This window comes from Rhipicephalus microplus, chromosome 5, assembly GCF_043290135.1.
Source record: "Rhipicephalus microplus isolate Deutch F79 chromosome 5, USDA_Rmic, whole genome shotgun sequence".
NCBI classification, from domain to species: Eukaryota; Metazoa; Arthropoda; class Arachnida; order Ixodida; family Ixodidae; genus Rhipicephalus; species Rhipicephalus microplus.
Window position 1 is genome coordinate 133,354,188 of NC_134704.1, and position 12,719 is coordinate 133,366,906.

At 43.1% G+C, this 12,719-nt stretch overlaps 1 protein-coding gene across 1 annotated transcript in view; it reads left to right on the top strand.

Moving 5' to 3' along the window:
• Positions 1–12,719, top strand: part of LOC119174223 (sodium-coupled monocarboxylate transporter 2) — a 69,817-nt gene that overhangs the window by 14,038 nt on the left and 43,060 nt on the right. Inside the window, exon 2 of the mRNA XM_037425046.2 lies at positions 8,694–8,759. Within this exon, the coding sequence (XP_037280943.2) occupies positions 8,694–8,759 (66 nt within the window). The remainder of the gene's footprint in view (positions 1–8,693; positions 8,760–12,719) is intronic.

The following is a 12,719-nucleotide window of genomic DNA, read 5'->3' on the forward strand; positions in this document are numbered from 1 at the left end:
AAAGTAATGTACAACAACCTCGGAAAGGAGCAGCGCTTCGAGATAGGTAATAGTGCACTCGAAGTTGTAAAAGACTATGTCTGCTTAGGGCAGGTAATAACCGCAGAGCCGAACCACGAGATTCAAGTAACAAGAAGAATAAGAATGGAATGGAGCACATTCGGTAAGCACTCTCAAATTATGACAAGTAGATTGCCACTATCTCTTAAGAGGAAGGTATATAACAGCTGTATCTAGCCGGTACTTAGCTACGGAGCAGAAACCTGGAGACGTACAAAGAGGGTTCAGCCTAAATTGAGGACGACGCATCAAGCAATGGAAAGAAAAATGGTAGGTGTAACCTTAAGAGACAAGAAGAGAGCAGAGTGGATTAGGGGACAAACGGGGGTTAAGGATATCATAGTTGAAATAAAGAAGAGGAAATGGACACGGGCCGGACATGTAGCGCGTAGACAGGATAACCGCTGGTCAGTAATGGTAACTAACTGGATTCCCAGAGAAAGGAAGCGGGTTAAGGGGAGACAGAAGGTTAGGTGGGCAGATGACATTAAGAAGTTTGCGGGTATAAATTGGCAGCTGCAAGCACAGGACCGAGTTAACTGGCGGAACATGGGAGAGGCCTTTGCCCTGCAGTGGACGTAGTCAGGCTGATGATGATGATGAGGACCTATAAAGTGGGCTATAGCACCCACGCTCTCCATGTTTTTCTTTGTTGCACGTCTCGTTTGCTTTTCCCTTTCTTTCTCATCTTTCTTCCCCCTTCCCCTTTTCCTTGGTGCAGAGAAGCAAACCGGATGCCCAAATTTCTGGTTAACGACCCTGCCTTTCCCTCATTTCATTCTATCTCTCTTTCTGCGACGATGGAGCTCAACAGCTTGCATGACTAATCACCGCAAGAAGGCGTGTGTTGAACAGTCACGCACCACGGCTTACCGGATCGCCTTATTGTGACGGGTCGCAGGCAGCGCTTAGGTCAAACGATTACGCCTGGTAATGTTTCTGGAAAATGAGCCGACGAAAACTTCTTTCTGAAGCACTGTTAGATACGTGCATGCTGGGGTCACTTTTGGTTGACTCTTCGACGCGATGAAACAATGTCGCTGCAAGGTTGCACAAAATTCGTGTGAATGGCAAGACCATGGAATTATAGTGGCCTTGTGCTCTAACAGCGCAAAGCCGCACCACAATCTTCCACACGCAGTTCTTGTACATACTTTCAATTTTTAGATTTGTACAATATATACGCCCGTAATTACAGGACAGCTGTGGCAAAGCAACATGGCAACTATATTCTGAAGGACAAAATCTACGCGATCACTCTGACCTTGTACTTTCACAGCACACAAGTGCACATCCTTGCAAACGCACTTTTTGTGTAACAATTTAGATTTTATGTGTATATTTATGTACCTCCCTAATTGCGACAAGTTCAGCGGAAGAGCATTCGACCTTAGCTCTGCAGGACAAAAGTTGCACACACACTTTTCGCACAGAACAGAACACCGCACAGACATCTTTTGCTAATTGTTTACATTTAATTAAGGCGCGCGCTCTGTTAACCTTGAATCAAAGAGATGGGAATTGTCCCAGGTGTTGCTGCACTGCTCTCAACGTTCTATGGATTCCAGACTGGTCTCACGTATTTGCCGTGCAGTATACTAAAAACAGACTCGCTAATATTTCTTGTCTATTTCAACACACGATGGCCCTTTCGTGCGTGGAAATACCGAAGGGCTGGCTCAGATATCTCGTTCCTTCCTTCTAATAATAATTTGACCAAAGCACTGCTCCGTTCTAACAATTATCAGCGATCATTGGCTTTTCCTGAACTTGCAGTTTTTCCGAGCAAATTTTCGCAATACTCCATAATGGTGATGCCGGAACAAAATAGGCAAACGCTTTTCAAGGTATACATTTAAACGTTTTTCCGCGTACAGGGTTGTCCTAACCGCATTTACCGGTTGAGACCCGTTAATTGGAGAAATATTTCATACTTTACAACGAAAGTTGTTAATAACGTCGCATCCACCGCCACAGTGGTCTGTAGTGGCTAAGGTACTCGGCTTCTGACCCGTAGGTCGCGGGATTGAATCCCGGCGGCGGCTGTAGTTCCGATGGAGGCGGAAATGCTGTAGGCCCGTGTGCGCAGATTCGGGTACACAAAAAAGAACCCCAGGTGGTCGAAATTTCCGGAGCCCTCCACTACGGCGTCTCTCATAATCATATATATGGTGGTTTGGGGACGTTAAACTTCACATGTCACCCACACCACTGTAACCCACACCAACTGTCACACACACGTACGTGACGAAAGGGGCACAACTTTTGACAGCCGTCCGCACTTAGGTCGCAACAACTGCCTCTAATCCGAACGAGACTGTAATAAAAAAACACGCGTCCTCTAGGCGCCTTATGACATGCGTCAATGGGGAGTCGTTGTGCACGACAAAACAACAGACAGATGTGACAGAAAATTCATTTTGGCAGAACTAGAACATCGCTAGATTCAGATTGAAGAGTACCTTTTTTTTTTCGTTGACGACAGTAACGTCACAAACACCTGCTTACTTTCAATGACAGCTACGTGTTTTTGCTACGCTTGTTTGAGGTATATTTGAACTTTTCAAGCCCAACAAGTCTTCAAGCACAAGGCCAGTGAATGCCAGATGTACACCAGGCAGACGATTTCGCTTTCTGACGCAAAAAAACAGGGAAGCTTTCGAAATACTGAACTCCAGAACTTCCTGTACAAATACTGGGGTCTGTGTATGTTGTTGCAGCGTACTCATTTTTCGAATACAGTGCTTGTAGAGAACAGCGCGCACCGTGAAGGCCCTGTACTGCTACATTTTTGTTTCAAGGCAACGCGAATCAATGATGAGTACATTTAGCTTTATTCGTTTTTTTTTCTTTTTAAGCGAGTACACCGTGGGATTCTTGTTTTTGGAGCACTTGGGAACTCCACTGTGAGGTCATAGATTCTAATAACGTCTGCTATAGCGTATTTATAATCGGTAAAAATGAAGTACATTAACTTCTGAAGGGCCCATTGACTTACAAGTTACCACGTCAAGTTTCACCAAATATCGTAGAGTCGATGTTGCCTAAAATTCGCCAAATCCACTATCAAATCCGTGGCGTCAAGCGCGGAGGTCTCAGCGTGAAATTGAAAACTGGAGCTTTGACCTTGATTTGGTGTCATATCAGTCAGGTTATGACGGCTTCATTAACAGTAGCAAAGAGAGAGAAAAAAATATTTTAATATTGAGCTGGAAATGCTTGTCTTTCGTCTGACATGCTACTTGAGGTGCTGGGGTGACGGTTGTCGTATCATCATCATCATCATCATCAGCCTGACTACGTCCACTGCAGGACAAAGGCCTCTCCCATGTTCCGCCAGTTAACCCGGTCCTGTGCTTGCTGCTGCCAATTTATACCCGCAAACTTCTTAATCTCATCTGCCCACCTAACCTTCTGTCTCCCCCTAACCCGCTTCCCTTCTCTGGGAATCCAGTCAGTTACCCTTAATGACCAGCGGTTATCCTGTCTACGCGCTACATGCCCTGCCCATGTCCATTTCTTCTTCTTGATTTCAGCTATGATATCCTTAACCCCCGTTTGTTCCCTAATCCACTCTGCTCTCTTCTTGTCTCTTAAGGTTACACCTACCATTTTTCTTTCCATTGCTCGCTGCGTCGTCCTCAATTTAAGCTGAACCCTCTTTGTAAGTCTCCAGGTTTCTGCTCCGTAGCTAAGTACCGGCAAGATACACCTGTTATATACCTTCCTCTTGAGGGATAGTGGCAAACTACCTGTCATAATTTGAGAGTGCTTGCCGAATGTGCTCCACCCCATTCTTATTCTTCTAGTTACTTCAATCTCGTGGTTCGGCTCTGCGGTTATTACCTGCCCTAAGTAGACATAGTCTTTCACAACTTCAAGTGCACTATTACCTATCTCGAAGTGCTGCTCCTTGCCGAGGTTGTTGTACATTACTTTCGTTTTCTGCAGATTAATTTTAAGACCCACCTTTCTGCTCTCCTTGTCTAACTCCGTAATCATAAGTTGCAATTCGTCCCCCGAGTTACTCAGCAATGGGGGGTTGTCGTATATATACTGATAAACAGATAACACATACAGGCACGCCACTGTATTTACTACACTATTCACAAAGGATTTTGATGCATTTGATCAATCTAAATCAATTCACTGTTTCACTTTAGCGTCTTTTTAAAGGACCACCTAAAACGCTGGAGGTACTGGGTTTGATACACTATGCCTCCTGGCTGGCCACGTGTTTTTCGAATACGGGATCAAGTACTCCGGTCAGTGTTATGGGCACTCACTTTTTAAAAACATGGCTTCTTGTTTCATCTAACGTTCCTCCCTACCCTTTTTTTTCAATACTCCCAACAAACTTGAGCAGGGCTAAGATATAGGTTGGAGAAAGAAACACCTTAACCTTAAAGGTACACTAAAGCCAAAAGTGAAGTCGATGTTGATTGCGAAAATAGCGGCCCAGAAACCTTGTCGTGCGACTTTTGTGCCAATGAAGTGCTTAGTTTGAACGAAAATCTCGTTTTAGTGGTCTTCATTACATTATCACACTCCAAATCAGCTGCCTCAAGTGAAAATACCCCGCCACGGTGGTCTAGTGGCTAAGGTACTCGGCTGCTGACCCGCAGGTCGCGGGATCAAATCCTGGCTGTGGTGGCTGCATTTCCGAAGGAGGTGGAAATGTTGTAGGCCCAAGTACTCAGATTTGGGTGCACGTTAAAGAACCCCAGGTGGTCAAAATTTCCGGAGCCCTCCACAACGGCGTCTCTCATAATCATATGGTGGTTTTGGGACGTTAAACCCCACAAATCAATCAATCAAGTGAAAACATCGATGTCACTGTTGCCATGCACTACGTTGCCCGCCTTTACTGTGCAGCCGCCGACACTAGCAGCAGCAGAGCAAAAGTAGTGGGCGCTACAGCAGCTACAACGACCATTGAACAATATCCTGCCATGACCTGTACAGAAAAAAAAAATATTAACGACTCAGAGTACTAGGTACTCTACTATGGGAGAGCACTGAGCCGTTCTGCTAAGACGAACTGGCCTGAGCATAACTGCAATTGCTTACTTACATTACGTCACCTGCGAGATAGCAGACGTGATTGGTTCAACTCAGCTACGCTAGATTGCATGACCTGTTTGGTTTAACTAGGTGAAAATTCAACCTTTGAACCACTCACGTCATTCCGAATAGTATAACGTCCAGCGGTTCTTCCTTACGTTGTTCAAACAGAAAAGAACAAGCAGCATTTTATTGCATCTCTTGATGCAAGGAAGACTCTTTATTTAGTTTAGCTAGATAATTTACTAGTGAATAATTGTAAGCGGTAAGTCTTACGTCATATTGCGAATTTTCTACTCGTGGCGCATGGGTTCTCATGCATTTACAATACGTTCTGCTCAAGTACGACAATGCTGACGATAATATTGTTATTCAAGACGTTGCCTAGATTGACCTTCACTCTGACATAAACTGTTATTTGACTTTAGTGCACCTTTAACATTAAATATCTGCCTCATTCAAGACACCTAAGCGATGGTGTTCCTACACAGCCGTAATTCGCTGCAAAGTTGAATGGCAAGAAAGAAACAGAGCATGCACGTCACACAGCAGAGACCACAAAATCGAAGCAACGTGAAAAATTGCCATGCAGTGTAATTATGCAATTTCATAACTATATGACATCACACGTGACTAGCTTCTTTCTATTTGAGATTAGTTTCCTTTGTAAAGGGTAAAGATACGATTGTCATGAACAAAATAGCCTGTTTGATCGGTTTCCATCAGCATGTTCATATCATTTGCAAACTATCAACAAGAAACATAGCTTAGAAGGTATTTTACATGAATTTAAAATGTTCGTGCACAATTGAGAACCGCCCTCTCACAAGTAACCCCTTCATTACCCCCTACTTCTCTCGCGTCATGATGGTGCAGTCATTCAAGTAACGATGAGGTCATAGCCGCGATCTTTCGTTTCGCCGCGATTGCTTCAGCATACTACAAAAAGGCGGCAGCTGGCAAGTTTGAGGCTGCGTCGCGTGTGTAGAAAGATTTGTGTTTGGCTACACTGGTGTTTTGTTTCCTGTTAACGAACCGCCGAGCTTCCTCAAGTCAACTAGCGGAGACTTAGAGGCTGCGATCATTCAGTGACGATGGGAATCGTAGATTGGCCTAGTCTTCGTACCTGCGGGCTTCTAAAGCACTTGTGGTTCAGTTTAGTGCAGTGGTCTCGTTTTGTTTAGTTCTTTAATTCTTTAAATAACGAACTGTTTCGTACTTCGGCAGTGGATTTTAATTGGTAAGCCTGAAAGGTTTAGGTAGTGAGGCGAAACTGCTGAGCATTTATTTATTGTTGTTTCTGACGAAGCAGCTGCAAGCAGCGCAAAACCATACAGAGCGGAAAGTACGAAGACTACGCAAATACACGGTTCCCATGCTCGCTGAAGTGCCATACATTGCAGCTCTCATAGTGACTAGCGCTACAGTTCCGTCTATTGTATATTTAAAAAAAAAACGCACAATGAAACGGACTTCTTAAAGCCTACCAAGCGGAAGTGCGTCACAGTTTTTTTGTGCTGACGTGTTCTAGCATTGCGCACGTTACGTGGTGATAGTTGCACCAAGTGGCTTGTAGCTTTGTGAACTTTCTCAAACCAAAACTGAGAACGGTCAGTAATAAGGTGCCTGTAATAAGTCATCTGTCGTGCGCGGCAGCAAACAATTTACCACGTTATGAATAACAGGCCACCAGCAATGCATCACAGCAAAGAAACGCAAGGCCAGCATTTTTATGCCGGGGCCCTTCAAACTGAGAACATTAGGGTAACTTGTGGAGGCATTACGCGGTTGCCTTTACTCTCCGTAGTCTTTCAAAAATGAACTGTAATTTTCTTTACGCTGTTGCTCTGTCTTGTGCAAACTAACAAAGAAAAAAAAAGAACTCTTATGCGAGTCACTTTGGTCTGTATTTCTTTTCTTCCTTCTCTTGGGTGTTGTGTAAAGTGCTCTTTTTTTCTTGTTGTGGTTAGTGCTATGAATTGTTAAGTAGAACAGAGCATTACGCGACTGTCGCGTTAGCTGCAATAGGTGCTGCCAGTATGTATCAATGCATCGTACACGAGATCGAAAAGCTTCCAGCTGTTACAAACCAGATGCTGTCTGTTGCAGAGCTGCACACTTCCGCGCCTAGCAGGAAAAAAATTATCCCAATCCCGCAAGGTGTGCATTGTATTCACTCATTTGTTCGCTCTTAATACAGGAACACACCGTCTGTATTGTTTTCTTTTTTCGTGCGTGCGCGCTCTGAAATTTTGATCGTTTGCAGATGATATCGTTTGCTAAAATATACTATGTTCTTTGAGGTTGTTTTGGAAACGAAAAAAAAGATAGCGATAAAACAAATAAAAAAACAGATTAAGCTCACGAGATAATGGCGTCTATCTTTCAAGAGAAGCACGCGTTACCTCGCAAGTGTCTGTAGTTGTAAGTGTGACGATAAAAAATTATTAAAACAATAAAAATACACTGCTCGATATAGGTGGTGCGAGGTTGGGCCACAGCATAGCAGGCTTGACCAGGCTCTTACCCTCTCCGCTGTCTCCATTCCAGTCCTTGTTATAGACTAGTTTACGAATAATGTTGAGTTGCTGTGCTGGGCGGGTAACCTGTGCGTTTTAATCTTGAACAACTAAACGAACAGTGTTATGGTAGATGCACACGCATGAAAGCGGTGGGGTTTGTGGGCACGATGCTTCATGGACTTGTTTTAATCACGTAGAGATATACAAAAACAAGAAAACATCGGCTTGACAACCCAAGATGGCGGCGTCAATATATCTTAGATTAAATAGTCTATACTATAGTATACAAAGCTATGCTTGCGCTTTTTTTTATTTAGTCGGCGTCTGTCATTTTTCCCATTGATGTCTAATTTTTCTCCATTTCTTTACCCTTTATTATCCTTGTTCTCTTTCTCCGTCTTTGGGTTTCTGTCTTTATCTCTCTCCGTCTCTCTCTCTATTTTTATTCTTTCCTTCTCTCAGTAGTCGTTCCTCCGCCTCGTGGTCATTTTCCACTCGTGGACTTCAACGGCAGATGCACACGCGTGCTAGAAAACTCTTACGCCGCGTTTCTCCCGCAGAAATTCAGAAAATTTCCCTATAGTAACCGCACTGGCCCACTTAACAAGTCAACACTTGAGCAGCAAGCACCGATTAGGGGCCAGCTTATTTTTTTAACTATCTGCACTCAGTGATGTGATGTGGATCGAGTGCTTGCCAATCCGTGATGATTATTTTCCATCTACGACACACACACACACACACACACACACACACACACATATATATTTATATATATATATATATATATATATATATATATATATATATATATATATATATATATATATATATATATATATATATATATATATATATATATATATATATATATCGGTAAGTACACTTACAATTCATAGTGCCCAAACTCACACAGAAACAAAATTAATTTCCAACCCACGGTTCTTTGTTATTGTGCCATTCTGACAGAAGCTGTGTGAGCGAGCGCTTATTATATGTGTATGTCTAACGGATTCGTAACACATATGCATTTTCTCTGTTTTTCAGTACGTCCGTCTGCGGTTCAACTCAGCAATTTCGTTAACAACTTGTGGAATGTACCTGTTCTTGACGGTAAGCAAATATTTTGTTAATATATGGCTTACTAACTTGAATATTGTATCTTTATAATTAGTATTTATACATCAAGGGCTTTCTCAGCAGTTCTGCGCTATGCTAATCTTCACTTTCTTGTGACAAAAAAACATTACAACAAAATTTCGGCGCTTTGATTTAGGGCTGGTTCAATAAAAGGATAACATCTAAGCTAAATTTCTATCTAGATGCATGTCTGCCCAGCTGTCTGCGTGCGTAGGTGGGTCACGACTTATGATACTGACTTTGTTCCTTGGTGTCTTAACCTTTGACAATGTTGATGATGATGATGACGATGTTTGGTGCTTTATGGCGCAGGGGCCATTTGATGGCCAAAGACCGTGGCAACGTTGTTTCCATGAAATTAGCTCTAACGTTTGCCTTAATAACGAATGCAGGGATCTCGCGAACAATATTACCAACAGTAGCGTGTGCTCTTCAATAATGTGATAGTAGAATATCAAGTTCTATGCTACTAAACCACGACTTGACTATGAGAGACGCTGTAGTGGAGTGCTCCGAAAATTCCAATAATCTTGTGTGCTTTAGCGTGCATTGCCGTCGCACAGTGCACGAGCCCTGGGAAGTCGCGCCCATCGCAATGTGGTCACCGCGGTGGCGTTTGAAGGCGTGACGTTCGGGTCAGGTGCTGAGCAACATAACCACAGTTCCATCGCTGCGGACTCCTCAGTAATGTAGGTCAGCTAGGAAGCTTGCCTCGGTAAAGAAGAAAATATTCTTTGCTTAAAGATCTCTTCATCCAAGGACTGGCTATACGCACAAAGAGAGAACAGGCACAAAGTGAAGGTTTATCCAGGTATTTTTGGACGCTATTCCACCGTTATTGTTTACTGAAAACTGAAAACATTAATATCAACAAGACCATGCGTCTGACCATGAAATGACCATGCTCATGAGCGCACGTGTCGTGCTATAAATTATGTCTCCAAAGGCTCAAAAAAAAATGAAACCTACCTAGATAGCACATACATCCTTCGAGCACCTGTCGAGCACCCGTCAAGAGGACAAGTTGTTCTTCGAAACGCGGCTTGATACTGATGATGTCAGGTCTGCAAAACGCCCCCGACTGTTTAGAGTGTCCTTATCTGTCAACTTCGTTCGTTTTTATTTAGTAGGAGCAGACAATCGAGTGACTGAGCTTCCCTCATACCTTATCTATGTTTTAGTCTATTTCACTGAACCGTCTCATGTCACAACATCCATCAGCTGCTTCGTGTTCCATTTCACATGCTTGTTTTTTACCTGTACCACGCCAATTATGACATGATATTGTGGGAAGCTGGACGGTACACTGGCTGTTCTGATCTCGACCCATATCGGCAATGTCACTGCTTGGTCCGTAGAGCTCTGTCTTGCTTCCACTGTGGACAAGACCTCACAAATCGGAGCGTCGTGACACAAAAATCTAATTCTGTCACCAATCAGACGTTAGGAAAATGAACGGCAAGTGAAAGACAGCTTACTTTTTGCCACAACCGAAGATTGCTCATAGGTAAATTGAAGGCCACCTAACGTCAGCTCGATACGTGGCGCCTACTTTTCAAGTCATGCTTACCAATTAAGCAATAAAACCATGAACAGCAATGGAACAACAAGGACATTGTGTGTATGTATGTTTTATATGTGCACGATCTGTGTGAGCATCCGTCTGCACACGTGTACGTTGGGCCTGCTCGTACCGCAGGCTTCAATTATGGCTCTATAGGCACTCTAACAAGCTCATACATTCGCTTTAGATCGAGTTGTACTTGTAAATCAGCACAAAATATATACCAGTAAGACTACTTAGCTCTGCGATAGAGGCAATCAGATAATTTCAATGAGACACGTTTATGGTCATTTGTTAGGTGTGGATGACTATAAACGGTGTCTTTTTCGTGCCGTTATGCACGCGGCACACAAGCCTGCTAAGTCACAACCATGTTTCGTCATACCCACCCGGAGTAGTTTGCAAGGCAAGCATCTGCAGAGCTCACTAACAAGCCTGCTTTTAATACCTCCAAATGGTTCATTTAACATTGTGTTAAAACAGTTGCATTGTATGAAAGCTTTTGCACAGGTTCACACGCTGGCAATTCAACCCACGAGGACAAACCAGGACCCCATCCACGCGAAAGCAGGCTTACGAAGTATTTATTGGAAGTAAGCTTGAATATCGCTCAGCTATTTATAGAATTCATCAAGCATAACTCCTTAATGCTTCAGAGTCTATGCAGCGCCATGCGGCCAGATTCATCGCTTTTATAGGTGGGGCCGTATTGAAGAGACGAGTGCCATAAAGTCATCGCTGGGACTCGAGTAATTGTCGTTCCGTTGAAGGATTGCAAAGCTGTGCTTGTCCCATCAGCTTTCCTATAACTTCCCTCAACTTAATGGTAATCTCCTTAACTTGCCTGCCAAACCGAACATCTCGTCGCTTTTTTAGCTCTTGCAGCATCCAGCGGTTGCACGGTCTTCTTCTACTAAATATTTTTTTACTTTTGTTTTTGCAGAATAGAACATTTTACCAGGCAGTATTGTCTTTGAGCGTAGCCCTGTTGTGTTTAAGCCGTTGATCCCTGATCACCTCACCCTGCAACATTCATTACAACTTACACTGTTCTCGTTTCCCCCCCTTTTTTTTATGCCTCGTTCCAATCGTATCTTCTTATTGAGCTTCTAAAGAAGCTCCTTCTCATCTTTCTGCAACCTCTTTTCTCCCCTTTATCCCTTCCCCAGTGCAGGGTAGCAAACCGGATGTGCGTCTGGTTAACCTCCCTGCCTTTCCTTGAATCTTTATCTCTCTCTCTCTCTCTTCTGTCGCGTTTTCTTGATATATACATTTATTATTGTGGCTTTATGAGAAAATAAGTGGTGGTAATGTTAATGGTGACAACTATGTGAGCTTAAGTTAACAAACTCAGCCGAAAAAACTTTACGTCTGCCCAAAACGTATTATACATATTTTCTGCGTATATGAACACAGCGAATTTATTCTAACCTGCGTTCGCACCACGAACCTCTAATGCTCAAGCTGATTCTAGAAATTCGTAGAAAATCAACCAGCTTGCTTCATGTCGAGCAAGAGTTTTTCTTGAGGAATGCGTGGAAAGGCGCTCACCGAGGATATTACACGAGAATCCATTCACAAGACCTTTCAGACTTGTGAATGGATTCTCTATAAAAAGCTTCTATAAAAAATGTCACACTGCCAACTCATTTGTGACTTCTGCGTGACAACAAAAACTGTCTCCTGCACTTGGTGCAGATGACTGAGGTGCAAAAAACGTTTCGTAAAACAGGAAGAGCAGAAGATAAGAACGAACAGCTACGGCTCTACCCGTTGTATGCACCAACTCAGCCAAGAGCAGGTCCTTTTGGGAATCTTGTCTCCTGTATATCTCATCTCCTAAAGAGCCAAGTTTATAGTAACCAGACCACTGTTTGCTTTCTATTATCTCATTTATACCACAAATATTTTCTTCAATTTTTTCTTCATACAATATCCATATATATATGCCTATGCGCAATAAATAATTAACGCCTCAAAAACACGCTATGATTATGAGACGTGCAGTAGTCGAGGGCTCCGGAAATTCCATCCAGCTGGGTTTCTGCGAAATTCGGCGTGCGGGTCAGCAGTGGAGTGCATTAGCAGGGAACCACCACAGCGCGTACACTGGTAACTTGAGTCTAATTATGCCACAATAATAAAACAAGACTAATTCATTTCAGACCACCTGATGTCTTTTGTTTCGTTTTTTAGCTATCATATAAAAAAGTTTGATGAAAGAAAATGGCGGTAAATCGTAAGCCAGGCACTCGAGGGTAATGACTGATATGCGGGTGTAGTGCAGGTACAACAGCGAGAATGTAAAGCCGCAGGTGTATAACACCCGCCTCACTTGTAGAAAACATGGCAACGTGCCGCCAAGTTTA